The 17,937-nt window shown below is 36.4% G+C and overlaps 1 protein-coding gene across 8 annotated transcripts in view; it reads left to right on the top strand.

The window, feature by feature from the left end:
* Positions 1 to 644: 644 nt before the first annotated feature.
* Positions 645 to 17,937, top strand: part of smarcd3a (SWI/SNF related BAF chromatin remodeling complex subunit D3a) — a 44,171-nt gene continuing 26,878 nt past the window's right edge. For 2 of the 8 annotated variants that reach the window (XM_087241035.1, XM_087241033.1), the window contains exons 1-3: positions 645 to 864; positions 8,255 to 8,442; positions 16,345 to 16,434. In XM_087241035.1, coding sequence (XP_087097161.1) covers positions 853 to 864; positions 8,255 to 8,442; positions 16,345 to 16,434 — 290 coding nt within the window. In that variant the 5' untranslated portion in view covers positions 645 to 852. Of the gene's footprint in view, positions 865 to 3,671; positions 3,892 to 8,254; positions 8,443 to 16,344; positions 16,435 to 17,937 lie in introns of those variants that run through there. The other 6 variants (XM_087241032.1, XM_087241031.1, XM_087241038.1 and 3 more) reach the window with 3 other exon arrangements.

Genomic DNA, 17,937 nt, shown 5'->3' with positions numbered 1-17,937 from the left:
CTCAGCACTTCCGGTGAACTGTCTTGTTTTCATCATGAAATCGCCACGTTTAAGGTCTGATTTCTGAAGAAATCAGTGATCTTCACTGCCTGATAGATATACGATATTAAGAGGGTCCCAGACCTGATAGGAAGCACTTCGTTAAATTCCATTTTCCCCCCGTTATGTCTTTAAAATATGAGTTTATTTTACCCCAGTATTTTCAATGGAGTTTCTGTGCTCGGATACATCATGGATGTTCTAAAAGGACCTTTATGAAATTTAAATTAGTCACATTTAGCTTTTACCGGAAGTTAATCATTGGCTGAAAAACAGCTGTGCATATACCTCATTATGTCTAGTTTTGTGGTCCAGGGTCACATGTCTACATTTGGGTAACGGACGGTTAGCTTAGAAGTCGGCGTCGTTTCACTTTACATTTGAGACTAAAATCACTAGGACTCTACTTAATTGCAGTGAAGGATATTATTGAATACATTACAGTAAATTCCCCTAATTTCTACAACAGTGTGTAAGCCTTCAGACGTCTGACTCAGACATAAAGCTCGCTTCCGTTTGCAGTAGTTTGTCGACGTTCCCTTACAGCTTCATTGAATGGCTCGTGTCGGACCGGACGATATCCCCGCGCCTGCGCCGCTGCGTCTGCCGCACTCGCCGCCGCCAGAACCCGACTGAAATCACAGACACACGGGCCTTCCTCGCCAGCATCCCTCCATCCAGCGCTCATTCCCAGGGGAGGGGGGAGTAGCCGAGAATCTGTCTGGAACCACGAAGAAGTTGCCGGACGTCGAGTGCTTGTAATCCAGGGGTTTAGATCTCCTCAGCTCAACCGAGAGCATCAAACTTGCGGGAATGGAAAGAAAGGTAGGAATGCAACGCCATCGCATCGCTCGCAGCGTCATTAAATTATCCGCTTCAGCCTCCACGGCAAATGCGTTTTCAGCAGTCATGCTTTCAAAGCGTTTATTCTTCGAATGCTAAGAGCGGCATTCAGACGGTTATGCTGATTAATTTTGCTGTTTTAATTAATTGTGACTGATTAGTAATTTTATTAAGACTATAAACAATCGCCCGCGGTTGATTGACACCTGTCAGTTTAACTATTGCAGCATTTCGTTTAGTGTTAGTAGAAAACGCATTTTTTTTATCATTATTTACCTTCATTATGACTTAACAGTCACGAATATATCCAGAATTCTTTGTGTGGCCATAACTAACAATAATTGTCAAAAACTTCCAGCTGTCTTGATGTCTCTTGTAACTTCTGCACATCCTCTATGAGCACAGCGTCTGCACTTCATTGTGTCTGGGTTAGTCTGTGTTCCTGCAGACTGTGTTGTTTGCAATACTATAGTTTGTAATTCCAGCAGAGGCCTTTTTTCCAGATATACCACAGCACATTTACCCCACCACAAGCACAAGGCTATTCAGTCAGTGTGCGTTTCTCGCATGAAGAGACCTTAAAATGTTGGACTGAAACGTCTATCTAATTGTACTAAAACAAAAACGTGCTCACAAATAGGAGTATAATTGAGCTTTTATTTCTTATGCACATGGATAACTGAGCTCATGTCTTTCCAAAATCTGTGTTTGCCCCCCTCCAGCACCCCTCTCACTCTGATTGAATGGGACTTTGCCACCCTCCTGTATTAGCCTTTATGGGGGTCCCTAAAGGGGGTATTCTACCAAAGGAGGAGATTTTTCTTCTTCTTATGGCTGTGTGGTTTGGCAGACTATTACAAATCAGTAAAAGCCACGGTTTATTTTTAGCTGCTTAAAAATGCTTACGTTTTTTATATATATTTAATATATTTGATTATTATAATAATAATAAAAAAATATTAATAAATGTTTTTAAAAATGGCATTTTGGTATTTTCTTGTTATTAACCATTCATCTTATTAATTTGCCAGTATCTTGTTATTAATTATTTTGTTAAATGCTCTAAATTTTCTTTTAATGTCCTAAATAAAAAATAAAAAATTATCTTTGTTTTGTCACACACAGCCAGAGAAAGTAACTAAATTAATATTTACATCTACCAGCCTCTGAAGGTCCAAAGACGTGTTTTCACACCAAAAATATAGTTCTCTGTATGGTGTGTGTATTTGCTGTAGTATTTTAGACACCTATTAAGTCTGTTTTTTCACTTTTAAATCTTTCTATTATTTTATCAGTTTATGTATTTTTTTTTATTTAAATACGTTTTGGACACCAATTATGCATGATTTTATATTAAAGAAATTACATTTTAATTTAAACATTATATCTCTTTTGTGTTTTAATATTCAATAGACCAGAGATGTCCATTATAACCTTTGATTTGGCCCACCACCCTATCTGAGAAGAGAGTGAGAAAGATGGAGCAAATGCCTTTATAGGAGATCTTCATTTCTTATTTGACGTGACTTTTTTATTTGTTAGTTTTTTTCCTGAGCTGCAAAAAAGCAAAGTGAAATTACACGTTTCATTTAGATGTGGTAAATAAATCTGATTTTATCAAATGTAAAAACTGTCACTGGACTTAAGCAGAAGACTTCGCGAGCAAATCAAGACAAAACTAGTGGAACTCCATTCGATTATAAATTAGATGTTTTTTGTTTTTACTGTAATAAGTTCATTATAAAACCGTTAAAAACTTTATTAAGCAATGTTTTCTACTTATTTTAATATTTATTTTATCTAAATAAATAAACTAGGAAATTACCCATGGCAACTATATTTACCTTCGGCCCGCTAGCCTCAATCAATTTTGGTTTTTGTCCCTTCATAAGAAAAGGTTCGGGCACCCCTGCACTAGACACAAGTCATCAATTACTAATTATTATAAAAATTTCCCAGATTCAGGGACATTCTGTTTTTTTTTTTTTTTTTAATTCTTTTTATTGTTTTTAGCATACAAAAAATAAACTATAACATAAACAGAACAAACTAAAAAAAAGGGTACAAAGGCCATTTCATAATACACAAACAGTCCCAACATAATACAATACCATCCAGAAAGCATAAGAGATAAAAATAGAATTAAATATAAAAAATAAATAATTTACAGAGAAATGTGTAGGCTCCACAACTCGACATATGCCAAACCAATCCCACCTATAATGAGTTACAAGTCAGCCTTACTGATAATTGGGTTCCAGATTTTTAAAAATGTTTAGTTTGTTTGCCATCCCATACCGCATTTGTGACATTCTGTTTTAACGACAGCAGCACAATTGAATGATTGCACAAATCAGAAACCATTTTGGTTAATTTTATGGTGTCTACAATAATAAATACATGCAGTACAATATTATTTGAACCTCATGTTGTTCAAAATATCTCAAGGACACACGTTTACAACCAAACACTAATTTCTGACCAAATTCAAAATTAGTTTTGATCTCTTCCTTTAAAATCTCACTCACTTTCACATTGCGAAGCGCAACCTAAATTCCCCCACTACAGCAATTCACAGGCAATCCGTCAAGTAAAACCTTCCAGCAGAGTTTCCATAAGGCTAGTCATTCCGACTTAATAACCGACAGGGTGTTTTGGTATTCCTGCTTACTCCGAGCGGCATTCCTCAACACAGTGGTGGTCCAGCGACAGCCCCCTTCACAGACCCCCATCCTTCCCAACCCAGAGAAGCACACGCTTTCAAAAGAGAGAGAGCGGAGAGAGGGAACGTCAGAGTGCGGAGAAGGAGGGAGGGAGAGAGAGAGAGAAAGCTTTCTCTTTTGGAGGAGAGGGAAAGTGAGGGAAGCGCACAGAGGCAGAGGTACCAGCAGCCGCGGAGCAAACAAAAGAGCCACTGCTGGCCTTTTCTAAATGGACATGGAGGATTCAGCCGGAGGAGCGCGCAAAGCCACCAAGAGTAAACTGTTTGAGTTCCTCGTCCATGGAGTGGTGAGTGTGTTTGTGCATGTGTGGACGCGTGTCAGTAGCTCTGCTTACAGGAATGAGATGCAGCGGCTTTTATCGCTCATTTCTGTGTAGGTTAGTTTTGAAAAAGAAAAATCTGGAACTGCCGAGGAGTGAAAAAAAGGTGAAAGGTTAACATATGGAGGAGAATGTATGCAAGAAAAGAGAAATGCCGGTGCTGGAAGTGTGTGAGATACTCGTATTTTGAGAGACGAGCGGTAGGATGAAGCAGAGGATGCTCTTTTGGTGTGTGTGTGTGTGTGTGTGTTTAGATGAGGGTGTGTATCAGGAGCACACATTAAAAAAAATCCTGCTGTGGTGTTTTATTCATTTGTGAAGTGGAAGCAGACTTGATTTTATGTGTTTGTGGCGTGAAGTGTGGAGGAATTAATGATGCATGGAGACTTTAGAGAACTTTTGGTGCTCTTGGAACTATTTTGAGGCTGCTTTTTAGTGTTATTATATATCAGACCAAATAGCAGGGAGTGTTTCTAAGGGCCTAATTGATAAAATACAACTTTCAAGTTCTCGCCAAACCTTGAAGGTGCATGTATTTCTTAAATTGATGGATTGGGTTTAAATGCTTGATTAGTAGTTTTTGCGGATCTCTTTGAGGCAGCCTCTTCAACCAGCTTGTTAAAAAGCACATTCAGAAATATTAAATAACAAACTTGTTGTGGATGTGAAATTAGAGCGCGGAGGGTTGGTATTCAACCATTCATTAGAAACAGCGTTGGTGAAGCACTCTGGTTTAAAAAATTCATTTTGTGCAAATATATAACTCCCTACTGAACATGTTCTGCACGTTCTGCACACAATGTCTTTAGTAGTTTAGATGTTATGAGTCTGTATACTCTTATGTTTATCGGTACATCCAGCGGCAGTATATTTATAATGTTTTTTTTGCCACTGACGTTGTACATTTTCCCTGCAGACATGCATTGGCGTAAGACAATAATATTAGGTTAGATTTATGTCAGCAGCATTTAAGGACAACGCTATTTTGACATCCAATAACGACGTGAAATGACTCTGATATTTGCTTGATTTCAGGTTGTGTTGGAAAGTGACCAAAATCTAACATCGAGCCAAAATCTTAAACTCACGTCATATTGACGTCAAATACTGACATTTATTTGTCAGGTATGGCAACCAAAATCTGATAAACTCATAGTGGTAACGTTCACATAACGTCAAGCTGTAACATCATTAGACGTTGATATTTAGTTATTTTTAGGTTGCGTTTGAAAGTAACCAAAATGCAATGTCTGTCCCACGTTGGACATTGATATTAGCCTGAGGTTGGGTTCTGATGTCAACCCGATTTTCTTTTTTAATCAAACCACAAGGTCCCACGACACTGGGGTACAAGGTCAATCCAATGTCATGTTGTCATCCTGTACCTTTATTAAGTGTGACGTCAGGTGAAGCGGCTTCTGAGTCCAAGCACTCTATCAAACTGTATGGGGAGGCTCATCAAATGGTTCTAATAAACGTTTATGAAGCGCTGTAATACTTTCAAAAATCACAGTATAGATACATCCATCCCTAATATCCTATGGCCATAAAATAGTTAATTTTTTATAAATTGTTAAAATTTTAGTATTTGGTATGCAGCAAGTCAGAGACTAATGTTTACACTATGATTTTATATAAAAATTCAGTTAAATGTGTGATAGGACTAAAAAGTGTCCATAAACAAACATTTTCTCAATTCAAATGAGTAGCGGCTTGGACCCGGAAACAGTATTCCATATGTCAATGATACGTCATGACTTAACAAGCGGAGTAAAATGAAAATTGTGAACTGCTGTAGTGGCACCATGGGTGGAAACCTGTAAATATAGGGGGGCTAATAAATAAAACCATCTACTTTATACACCATTAGGAGCGAGAATTTTGAACAGCTCTTTTCACATGCTTGCAGAAAAAGGCTTACCAAAAAATCGTGACTGATTTGTCTTTATTTCATGTTTTCTGGGTTGGTAGAGGCAGCCAGTACAAAATGAATAGTAATAAAGTGTTCACATATTGTTGTATACTGTTAAAAATATTGATGGTAATGTTTATATTCAAAGATGAACATGCACAAATAAAAGAAATGCAGACTAGATAGGTGCTAGGTGTATACAGGCACTGTTGGCAACCTTCACTGTTAAAAAAATCTCGCTGTCTTAAATTTCTTTAGTTGAATCAACTAAATTTTTCTAGTCATCCCAACTTTACCAGTCAAACTGACTTAATAATAAAATAGTAACATTTTAAATATTATAAATGGTTTAAATATTGGAAGAGATTTCAATGCACATGACAATTTTGTCAAAGATTTAATTTAATGTGTGGTATGACTGAACAGTTGTTTTAAAATGAGTAGAATATTGTACCTGTAAATGATTTGCCAAACTTCACCACTTAACCAGCGGATTGTATTGAGAATGATTCTAATCCAGTATGAATGTGGCGCAGCAGCATGAAGAAGGTGTTTTTGGGTGAATTTCTCTGCACTGGGCCTCCTCCAGTGCCCTGAACACCTCCGCTGTGACCTTGAGCGTCCAGGATTGGCAGAGGCGAGCAGAGACCTGAACCGATTCCCGCTGCGTCCACATGTTCACGTCCCACCGCCTCCTCGTTCCGCTCACTGCAGGGATTGGACCGGGTCTGGACACCCCTGGAGCATGGCCTACTTTGGGAAGCGATGATCGGGTTGAGAGGGTCACGGCTCCATACGGGAGCATCTCTGGCAGATTTACTGTACCCGCTGCTGTGGGCAGGACTTGAGCTGGGGACGCTGGCTCACGTTCTGGATGTTTCCGCAACTTTGGTGCACATCCAGAGAGTCACAGTGACTTGGTGACTCTGCCATTATGAGTCATGAACAGCAGAGCTCAGATCTTAACACAGATTCAACTCTCTGTGAAATGATAACAGGACTAAACCCTGAGATAATATTGTGATTTTCAGTTGCAAAGCAGTTTACAGGAAAGTTTTACGTGTTGGTATTCATTCATTTGGTGCCGTTTAGTAATCTTAATGTCTATTTATAAATGTACAATTGTCTATTTTTAATTGATTTTACTTAATTTAATTTTATTCGTTTTTTATTTAATTAGTTTTTTATTTTATTTTATTAGTTTTTATTGTATTTGTTTTCATTTTATGTTATTTTGTTTGTTTTTTATTTTATTTTTTTGTTTATTTGTTTTTTCTTTTATTAATTAATTTTTTCTTTTCTTTTTATTTGTTTTTATTTTATGTTATTTTATTTGTTTTTTTCTTTTATTTGTTTTTCTTTTCTTTTATTTGTTTTTCTTTTCTTTTTATTTTGTTTGTTTTATTTTATTTTATTTATTTCATTTTATTTTATGTAAACTTTCAGTTTTTTGTTAATAGTCTTTTAAACAATTAGATGATCAACTTTTAATATTGTTTATACAAACAAAATGTTAAGAATGTATAAGTGGATGCATGTAGAAATGAACAATAATGTTGAATATATACATATATAAATTATTTATATGTATTTTTTATTTTGGGATATTGCATACTTTAATGTTAACCAATTGAATATTACTATTTAAAGGTACAATATTAAGATTGCTATATTAATGATTTTTATTTCTTCTTTCTTTTTTAAAAATACTGCTCATTTTTTAAAACTAGTGATTAATTGAATTATAATAATTTACAAACATACATAATTTAAACAATGTTACTTTAATGTTACTTTGTTAAGTATTAGCCATTAATAATAATTTACATAAATGTGTTCAACAAAACATTTGTTCATTTATATCAATTTGTGCAAAAATGAATGCTCTAAATTCAAAGTACTTTGATTTTTTTTATTTAAGTTGTGTATATGCATATTTGACTTAAAGTAATCCTCTTAAACTTGTTATTGTGATTGCTTTAGATTTAAAAACCTATTTCTTATTCCAGAAAGGACAGTGTTCAGAATGTGAACTAGATGAAATGTGCAGTTATTTGACATCCTAGTTTGCACAGTTGTCCTTTAGACAGCATTAGGCCGAGTGTGTGTTTGGGCAGAGGGGAGCAGCTGTCGCCTCTAAAGTGACAGGCACAGGTGCAAGAGGCCCTGGCCTAATTCAGCTTCACATACTGGAGGACCGGCTCATTACTACACTCCTACCACCCTCAAAAGGCTCTTTGTGCGTTATGAGAGCTCCTGCTGATTTCAAAGCAACACATTTGTCAAAAAATATCTATGCATCTTCTTATTCATTGTATATCTGTGAGATTTAGTGCATATATAACACTACAAGTGTGTTCAGCAAATAAATACGTTGGTGTTTGACCTTTAGTCTACATTTTTTTGTCATCCACTCAGCGTCCAGGAATGACCTCAGGGGCACGGATGCCCCATCAAGGAGCTCCCATGGGGCCTCCAGGACCCCCATATGGAGGAACTCCACAGATCCGGCCAGGGATGCCAAATCCAGCCCTCGACCCCAACCGAAAACGTCCCGCCCCGACCCAGCCTGTGCAACCTCCCTCTGTCCAGAACCGTTCCAGAAAGTGAGTTCCTCTTAAACTGTTCTCCGACCTGTTGATTTTAGGTCTGTGCACTCAAAGACTTACAATGCAAGTCTTGACTACCAGCAACTGGTTAATTGACTAGATATAAATTTACCTTTTTATTTACAACACTTTGTTTAAAAAGAAGTGGAAAAAAAAACCATAGCATTTAGATAAATTTACTGTTTATTTATATTGACTTTTTAACAAGGTTTAGGAGGTGGCATAAGTGCAATTAGGTGTGGTTTATTTCTAAACAAATTTCGAGATGATCTTGTGCTTGTGATTGAACACACCTGGTACCGCATCAGGGGCCTCATGTACGAAGACTTGCGTGGAAATCTTACTAAAACATTGCGTACGCACAAAGCTGTAAATGTGCGTACGCAGAAAAAAATTCAGATGTATGAAACACTGCGTACGCCGAATCTCACGCATATTCTTTTGTACATCCGAATGAACGTGAAACTGAGCGCAACATGCACGAGCGCAAAACCCCTCCCTGCCTCCTCCCCCGTATGAATATGCTAATGACTATGCTAATGGCAAAACCCAACGAAAAAACAATGGCAAAAGCAAGCAAAAAGAGAAACTTTGAACAGAATGTGAATTGGAGGTGCTGCTTTCGGAGGTAGAACGGAGAAAAGCGGTGTTATTTGCAAGTTTGTTCTCCGGAATTAACAACAAAAGAAAAAAATAGAGTGGGAGAGTTTAGCTGATACGGTTAACACAGTTGGGTCTGAACATCGCACTGAGTGCATTTAAAAAAGAAATAGTGTGGTTTATATCTGTAAAATGTTGAAGTACTCTTAGCAGTCTCAGTGGCGCACCTCATAAGAAGCATATGATCATGTACTGACACGTTCGAGCACAAACTCGGTTCGAATCCAGCGTCTGATGAATTCTTTCTTCTTTTTTTTCCCACTACATATCAGATTTTGCCCACTATTTATCACGAGAAAGACAAGTAGGAATCATTAATAAGTTTGTGCATCATTTTATTTGCACATTTATTGAATGGAAATGTTTCTGATTCACGCATGCAAATTTATCTTCACATAGTGTCTTTATAGCAATGTGCGTGCAGTAGATAGCTCAGATTACATTGGGAAAACAGGCGACCGCTGCAAATTGTGCTTTAATGTTTAGCTGGTCAACTGTATGGTATGGAAATCTTACATACCTACTATATGAACCCGTCTGATACAGCTGCCATTGCAAGGATCAGACACTTTGTAGAGAAGAATTTAACACAACTGCCTCTAGGAGTCGCCAATGGAAATAAAACAGACACGCACAAAAAATGTGCGTACGCCTGCCAGAAAGCTGCCGTGAACCTGCGCACATTCCCACGTTCAGTTCATTGTTAGTAAATCCAAACGTGAGCGATTCTGAGCGTGAAACCTGGCGTACGCAAAGTTTTTGTGCGTACGCAGCGTTGATACATGAGGCCCCAGCTCCGTATATTGCACCAATCAGACGAACACTGACACACTATGAATAACCAGAGCTTTCTACTTCAGTCATCTAAAGTTGCGGTCACACTGGGCTTTTCCTCCCATAGACTTTCATTTATACGCACGCAAATGTGTCAGACCGGAAATGCAGGGTCATGAGTCAAATTTTGCAGGTTGCTGTGGTGCAAAGTTCAAGCTTGGTAAACTCTGACCTGCGAAATCGCATCACTTGACTGCGTGAGACAAAACATGACCTGGACAAAAATTTAAAACTTTTAGCAATCGTTCGCTTTTTAAAATGTCTAATAAGCTTGTTTAATCCCTGCACGACAGAATATCGCATGGTCAAACTGTAATGTGACCGCAGCTTTAGTCTTGAAGAATCCCCTCTCCCACCCCTACTCCTCCCCTTCTCTGCTAGGGTGGCACGACAGCCCAGTGCACTGTTCCCCCACAGCAAGAACGCCGCTGGTTCGTCCCCTCTCTGAGCCGGTCGGCGTTTCTGTGCAAAGTTTGCATGTTCTCCCCATATTTGCGTGGGTTTTTCCCGGGTTTCCTGGTTTCCTCCCACCGTCTAAAGACATACACCATAAGTAAATTGACTACTCCAAAACAGCATCTTAAGACAACTTTTAGCCTGATATATATCAGCACATTCACAAGTAAAGGAGTTCTCGAGACCTATCCGAGCTCAAACTCTCCTCTCGCCCTTCAAATGGGAGGGAGCTTCGGGCTTGAGGATATTCTGAGCTAAGGGCTCTCTCCTGGGTCAACATGCCAAATACGCTTTATTATCAATAATCAGCTTAGTGTGAACTCTTGAAATCAATAATAAAAATGTCAAAAGATTTGAAACTATAACCGACAGTAGGTGGAGTCAAGTCTCCTTCTTTGTCACTGAATGATTTATTTAATTGAGTTGTTCGAAATGCTGATTAATTCACACTTGTCTTTCTGAATGGATGACTGAATCATTGTCTCATATCAAAGCTCAAGATTCATTCGTGAACAAAACATGGGATGGAGCTGTACAGCGGCTGAGCTGTTTGGAAGCAGTTTCGAGAAATTGAAGCAACATTTGGACAACAGTGATTGTAAAAATGCATCATTTGCATTATGATTTTAGGGTTAATAATAACAGTTCATTTTAGAAACAAGGAACCTAGAATCTGCTGTAACTTAGATATTAACGACAAAACATGGATTGCAAAAGTAAATGTTAGCAAGCCCTGTTAACTGTGTTTTACAGTAAATATAGAACAGCTTACGTTATAATACACATGACTTGGATTTTCTAGTCATCTTTTTGCTCTTCCTAGAATTCTCCAGTAAAATCTTCCTAAGAATAGCACTCTCAGTGACACAAATTTTAATAATTAATATTTTTAACCTTTGACACCAACATTTTGATCACAATTAACTTATTAAATACATGTTGCTTAATTTTAATAGTTCACTGTATGGAACAAAATCAGTGCCAAAAGTACAATAGCAGTAACTGAAAAAAAGTATTACATTTAATTAACAACTGGTTGCATTTTAATGACTTGCATTGCAAGGATTTGTATTTTTAAGTCCTGAAAATTCGCTTCCACAAATTCAGTGGTTCAAATTCGGCGGTTAAATTTCAACATTACATCTAGGATCTTCAGGAAAAGCAATAGATTGCAGACCGAAATCTTCACCTATTATTAAAAAAACATAGACATATATGCACTAGATATCGCATACAGACAGTGCTCTCAGGACAAAAGTCATTCAACCGCACTATCAAGACTAAAGCCAATGTGAAGATGCTGGACTTTAGCACTGTGTACGGGTGTAGTAACGAGAAAACAAAGCATATAGGCAGAACATTTCATAGATAAGATTTATATTTTTACGTTTTTGTAAGTTACGAACTTTTGTACTAAAGTACCGTTATTGATGATAATACGGACACTTACTGCACTGAACATAAGGCAAAGTAGTACCAACCTGCATTAAATTCTAGGCTTATGCTAATTTTGTTAAACAAAACCAGCAAACAATGTAAATGAAATATCATAACAAGATGTTGATGCCAGAAACTTGTATTATTGTCGGCTAAGTTCATGAACATTAGTTTTTGAAGTAACTTTAAGGGGGCCTGATAATAAATCAGTGCCTGCTCCTCAATGTGCATACTGTCCACCCTAAATTATTGAATATTACAAATGTTATATACCATTTAGATCAGAAAGGTGGATATGCTCATAATATAGACACTGGGATAACGATGGTTCACACCATACCTGCCAACACTCCAACACACCGTTTTTCCCGGGAGTATTCCGTATTTCAAACTCATCTCCTGTATTGTTCTGTCTCTGGAAGTTCTGGAAAACTCCCAGAAATTTAACAGTTGAATTTGAACTACTAAATTTATGGAAGCATATTTTTGAACTACGATCAAATGAGCTGAAAATTGCCTTTTGAATGTTATACATTGTATTTTTAAACAGAACTGAATATTTTGGCAGTAAAATCTGGAAGTTGAATATGAAGTATTGAATTTAAGTATGAAAATGTGTTTTGAATTGAAATATGCACAGCTTAAATAAACAACTATGTTAAGTTTCAGGACCTAAATATACAAACCCTGGCAATTCAAGTCATTAAAATGCAAGCACTTGTTAATTCGCTGTATTATTTTTATTGAGTTAGTGCTATTTGACAAGCTTTTTTTCAATACTTTTGGCACTGATTTTGTTCCATATCACTATATGTAATAACTTAGTCAAACATACATCTGATACACGTAGAGTATCACTCGGCCAGTCCTGTTCAGAAGTGGAATGACTTCTCTCTAACTTTCTGCATAACAGTCTCATATGGGGCCATTTGGTACTGCTTGTACTTTCGAAATATGTCTTTGACATTTTATTTTCAGAGCTGGACTGTTAGCTTGACATCAGATCTATTTTTTTATAGCTGTTGGCATCATTGCAGTCAGTAAATCTTAAGTATATACTTGTATAATAGTCTATACTTTGCATATAGGAGGGTTCAATGCCAATGACATGAATTTAAAGATATATAAAAAAGCATCCGCTCCGTGAAACAAATGCTGGATAAGTTGGCGGTTCATTCCGCTGTGGCGACCCCAGATTTATAAAGGGACTAAGCTGAAAAGAAAATGAATGAATGAAAAATAAGTGCGACATTTTATTAATGTAGATAAAAAGAATTACGAAATGAACTGATATTAACTACTAAAACGATGATAATCAAAGTCATTCCAAATATCCTGATGATTGATGTTGTAGGTTTCAGCATATCGCAGTCTCTACAGTGGACTAATGCTAAAACATAAACATAATTAATAATAATAATTATGCCAGTAGCCTTTTTATTATTATAAAGTTATTTTTTTATGTATTTTTTTGCCATTTTATGCCTTTTTTGCAAAAGGACAAGAAGCGAAGTTGAAGAGACAGTTGGATGGGATTTGGAAATCTGAAAACTCTAAACACCTAAATCAAAACGGCGCTATATGTAACCATACTGCCTACGAAGCTATCGGCACAGACACTAGCCATTATTTTTAATGGGCAAGGAAAGCCCTTTGTGCTTGGGAAAGGCCACATATGAAGTATTTTTGGGAGGTTGTGCAATTTCACAGAGTAGTTTTGGATTCAGAAATTCTGGATGAAAAGATCAAGCATTTCTTTGAGATGAGAAGTGCAATAGTCTTTTAAAGCACCTGCTGTGTCATGACCAAGAGGACCTGTTTCTAAAAATAGACATTAAATATGTTTAAAGAATGATCCTTGACTTTTATGTATGGCAAATGTAAATTTGAACAAATTTTTTTGACTGATAACCCACAAAATATGAGAAAAATAAAATTTTTGATATGAAGGAAGAGAGGCGCTGCTGGCTGGTATGGGTCCTATAAAAACATTTCAACATGACACATTTCAATTTCGTGACTGGCATTGACACAAGTACCTTGTGTAGTGAATGAAAGTGAAAGGGGGTGTTGTGTTGCAAACTCAATTGGGTTGAATTGGTTTGTCACTGACGAAAGTGAGGAGAGGGGTGGTGGGTTGGCAGAGGCCTCAAAATTCAATTTAATTCAATTCATCTTTATTTCTGTAGCACTTTTACAATGTAGATTGTGTCAAAGCAGCTTAACATAGAAGGTTATAGTGGATTGAAACTGTGTCAGTCCAGTTTTCAAAGTTGAGTTTAATTCAGTTCAGTGTGGGGTTTTTTTACTGCTGAGAGTCTAAACACTGAAGAGCAAATCCATCAATGTGCCGCTCCACAAGTCCCGAACCATGCAAGCCAGTGTCGACAGAGACGAGGAACAAACTTCACTGAATTGCAAAAGTGAAGGAATAAAACCTCAAAAGAAACCAGGCTCAGTTGGGCATGACCATTTCTCCTACGGCCAAACTTCTTGTGCAGAGCTGCCGTCTAGGCACCGGAGGCTGGACAAAGCTGGACTTCCATCGTGGAGAAGCTGCAGGAGGAGAGGTCACCAGCTGGTGTACAGGCTGGTACTTGCGAATGCGAAGACTCGTCTGTCACTGGGGTCTTACAGGAATCAGTCTTGCTAAAAGGACCTTCAAACAGTATTCCACTGCTCATTTTCATCCAAAACAACCCTGTTAATTGAATTCTCTTCCCAAGGGCGAGAAAGAGATGTTTGGAATTTGCTGTTCGTTTTTTCTCGGGTTTTCATCCGTCTTGTTGCTGTGTTGTAACTGTCCTTGTGTTTTTCGTTTCAGCTGAATGCGCTTGTAAAGGTTATCACCGAGAAACAGATTACTGAATTCAACAGATTATGCTAGAATTGTATAACAGGTGCTAAATTCGGATAATACAAAAGAAAATGTATGTTAATGCATTCTGGGTTGATTTTCGTCAGCATTGGTAATTAGTACTATTTCATACTCTGCCCAATAAGATGAGAGTTATTTTTATGTTATGGGTGTTAAATGATAAATAGCCTTTATTATATTTTTGAATGCATTAGGAATATTTTATATTAAATTAAAAACATTAACACAGAAAAAAGGCACGTGAGGCATCCAATTATTTACAAACAAATTGATATAAAAAAAAGCTCATTTATTTTGAGATTAGGATGAAGATTATGTTTGTGTTTTTTTTAGATCAGTGTTTCTCAACCACGTTCCTTTAGGACCACCAACACTGCATGTTTTGGTTGTCTCCTTTTTTGTCACACCCATTACGGGTCTTTCAGTCTCTGCTAATGAGCTGATGATCTGAATCAGGTGTGTTTGGTTAAGGAGACACGGAAAATGAGCAGAGCTGGAGGTCCTTCAGGAACGTGGTTGAGCAACACTGATTTGGATTATTACTGTTTTGAAATATGAAGTGAACAACAGATAATTATAAAGAAGACCATTTAATGTAAAACAAAAAGCTTGCACAAATTAATATTCAAAATAAGTCACATATATATATATATATATATATATATATATATATATATATATATATATATATATATATATATATATATAATACACTATTCAAATAAAAAATAACATTTTCTAAATAAATTATTTTAGCATGTAATTTGTTTCCTGTGATGGCGTGATTTTTATTATTTAATTATTTGAAAAGCATTCCTTAGTTTTGACTAAATTATTTAAGGCACAGGTTTCAAACTCAGCAGCTCTACACAGTTTAATTAAACACACCTAATTAAACTAATTTAGTCCTTCAGTTTAGTTTGAAACCTACAGGTAAGCGTGTTGAAGCAGGGTTGGAACAAAACTGTGTAGATCTGCGACCCTCCAGGAACTGGATTTGACATGTGATTTAAAGGATTTAATTTCTCAGTTGCTCTACATTTATCTGCAGAAACATATTTAATGTAAGTGAAAACCAGTATTATTCCACAAATATACAGATTTCTTAACTTTTCTGAAGTCTAAAATCTGAAAATATAGATTTACATTTTTCTGTTGGCCAATAGTTATTTTATGCCAAAATGCTCTACATGACAACATTTTTATTTTAAATTTGGAAGAAATGTTATTGTTAGTGTACAGAAATGTAAAACGTTACAATAAAAGAAACACTGAGACATTTTATGTGGTCTCATAATTTTTTTGCATAGCTATAAAAATAAACACACACACACATGTTAGTATTGGTGGTTTATGAGGACTCTCTATAGGCGTATTGTATTTTATACAGTAAAAACACTTATTATATGACCTTACCACCCCCCAGCTTGGTCATACCCATGTCTTTATACAATAAAAAATGTACTTGTAAACCACCAAAACCAGTGCGCACACACATCTATCTGTACAATAATGACTGTTAACCAAAGAAGAAAATCAAGAAATAAATTCCTAACTAGCCACTATATTTACCACATGTAATTCATCTCTACTGTTTAAATAACTAACTAGAAATACCCCTAATCAACCTATAGGAAACCACTTGGATTTCCGGCAGCAAATGAGATATCAGCGAGACAGATGGACATGAGAGAAGCCCAGTCAGATCCTGCAATTGGATCCAAGTAGGCCGTTTATTCTGCTGCATGTCAGTTTGACACTTTGTGATGGATTTGTCCCTGCCTGACTGGTTTGTTCCCGTTTGCAGAATCGACCCTGATTTTACCGTATTTCCCCCTAATGCATGCATGCGTGCACTAAAAGTAAAACACTCAACATAATTAAAAGGTTAGTTCACCATGGAATGAGAATTCTGTTATTAATTACTCATCATGTCGTTCCAATCCCCTGAGACCTTTGTTCATTGTCAGAACACAAATTATGATATTTTAGATGAAATCTGAGAACTTCCTTATCCTCCATGAATAGAAACAGTCCTGCGACGTTCAAAACAAAAACACTGTCAAAACATTCCACGTGTCTTTAGTGGTTCAAATGTAATCATACAAAACTCCACAGACACCTTTGTGTACCAAAAAACTGTAAAAAACAACAGCAAAAAAAAACAAAACGTTGTGTACCAGAATCTTTTACGTCAGATCAGGGTGTGTGTTTACATCAGGAAGTACAACATTTGCATTGTACAAAATACATTGTACTGCCCATAGTAAATCCTCACACTTACAACCTGACGCTGGAGTTTTGTCTGATTACATTTGATCCACTGAAGTCACATTGAACATTTTGACAATGTTTTTGATTTATTTTCTGAACTTTGAATGACTCAGGACCATGTATGTCTATGAAAGATGGGAGAGCTCTTAGAGTTCATCTAATATATCTTCATTTGTGTTCAGAAGGTGAACAAAGGTCTCAAGGGATTGGAACAACATAAGGGTGAGTAATTAATAACATCATTTAGATTTTTGGCTGAACCAACCCTTTAAAAATGACATGCACTAAATGAATGCAGCATTTTACATGAGCTGAAAATGAATGTGCCATTGTAGTGCATGTGAAGCAGAACCTGCGGTCAGTTCTGCAGGGGTGTTTCAAAATAATACCGAAAGTAAAGACATTTTGAGCAAACATTTTACTTGAAATGTACAGTGTAAAAATATCTGGCCCAAAAATATACTTGAGTAAAAGTACAAAGTACAATTTTAAATTGTATTTAAGTATTTAAAAAATAAAGGTAGTCTGGCAAAGAATAAGTAAAAAAGCAGAAAGAAGAAATTTTTGTTTGATCACATCGTATTATTTATCAAAAAGGGAAAATGCAATGGTAATGGACCAAACAATTGCATAGAATAACTATTAAAATCCGGCTGAAAAAACATATAGTTCTTAAAGGTATACAAGCTCATCTAATAGTCAATATATACAGTAAATACACTATAGTAGGATCGTTAAGCATGCTGTGCAACTAATTGAACAGATAGTGTTCCTTTAAACAAATTTCAAAACATTTAATCTTAAAATATATAAAGCAATTAAATTTGTATATTTGACACTAAAATATTAACTGGATTTAATTTGCTCTAAATCCTGTGCATTCTGTCGGTACACTAAATTAGCATCTAATAATAATGAAGAGACCACTTGAATATTCTCAGTTTTCTGGATTT

Source organism: Danio rerio, chromosome 2 (assembly GCF_052040795.2).
Source record: "Danio rerio strain M-AB ecotype USA chromosome 2, GRCz13ab, whole genome shotgun sequence".
NCBI lineage: Eukaryota > Metazoa > Chordata > Actinopteri > Cypriniformes > Danionidae > Danio > Danio rerio.
The sequence above is the reverse complement of the archived record's forward strand: the minus strand, read 5'-3'. Positions and strand labels throughout refer to the sequence as shown.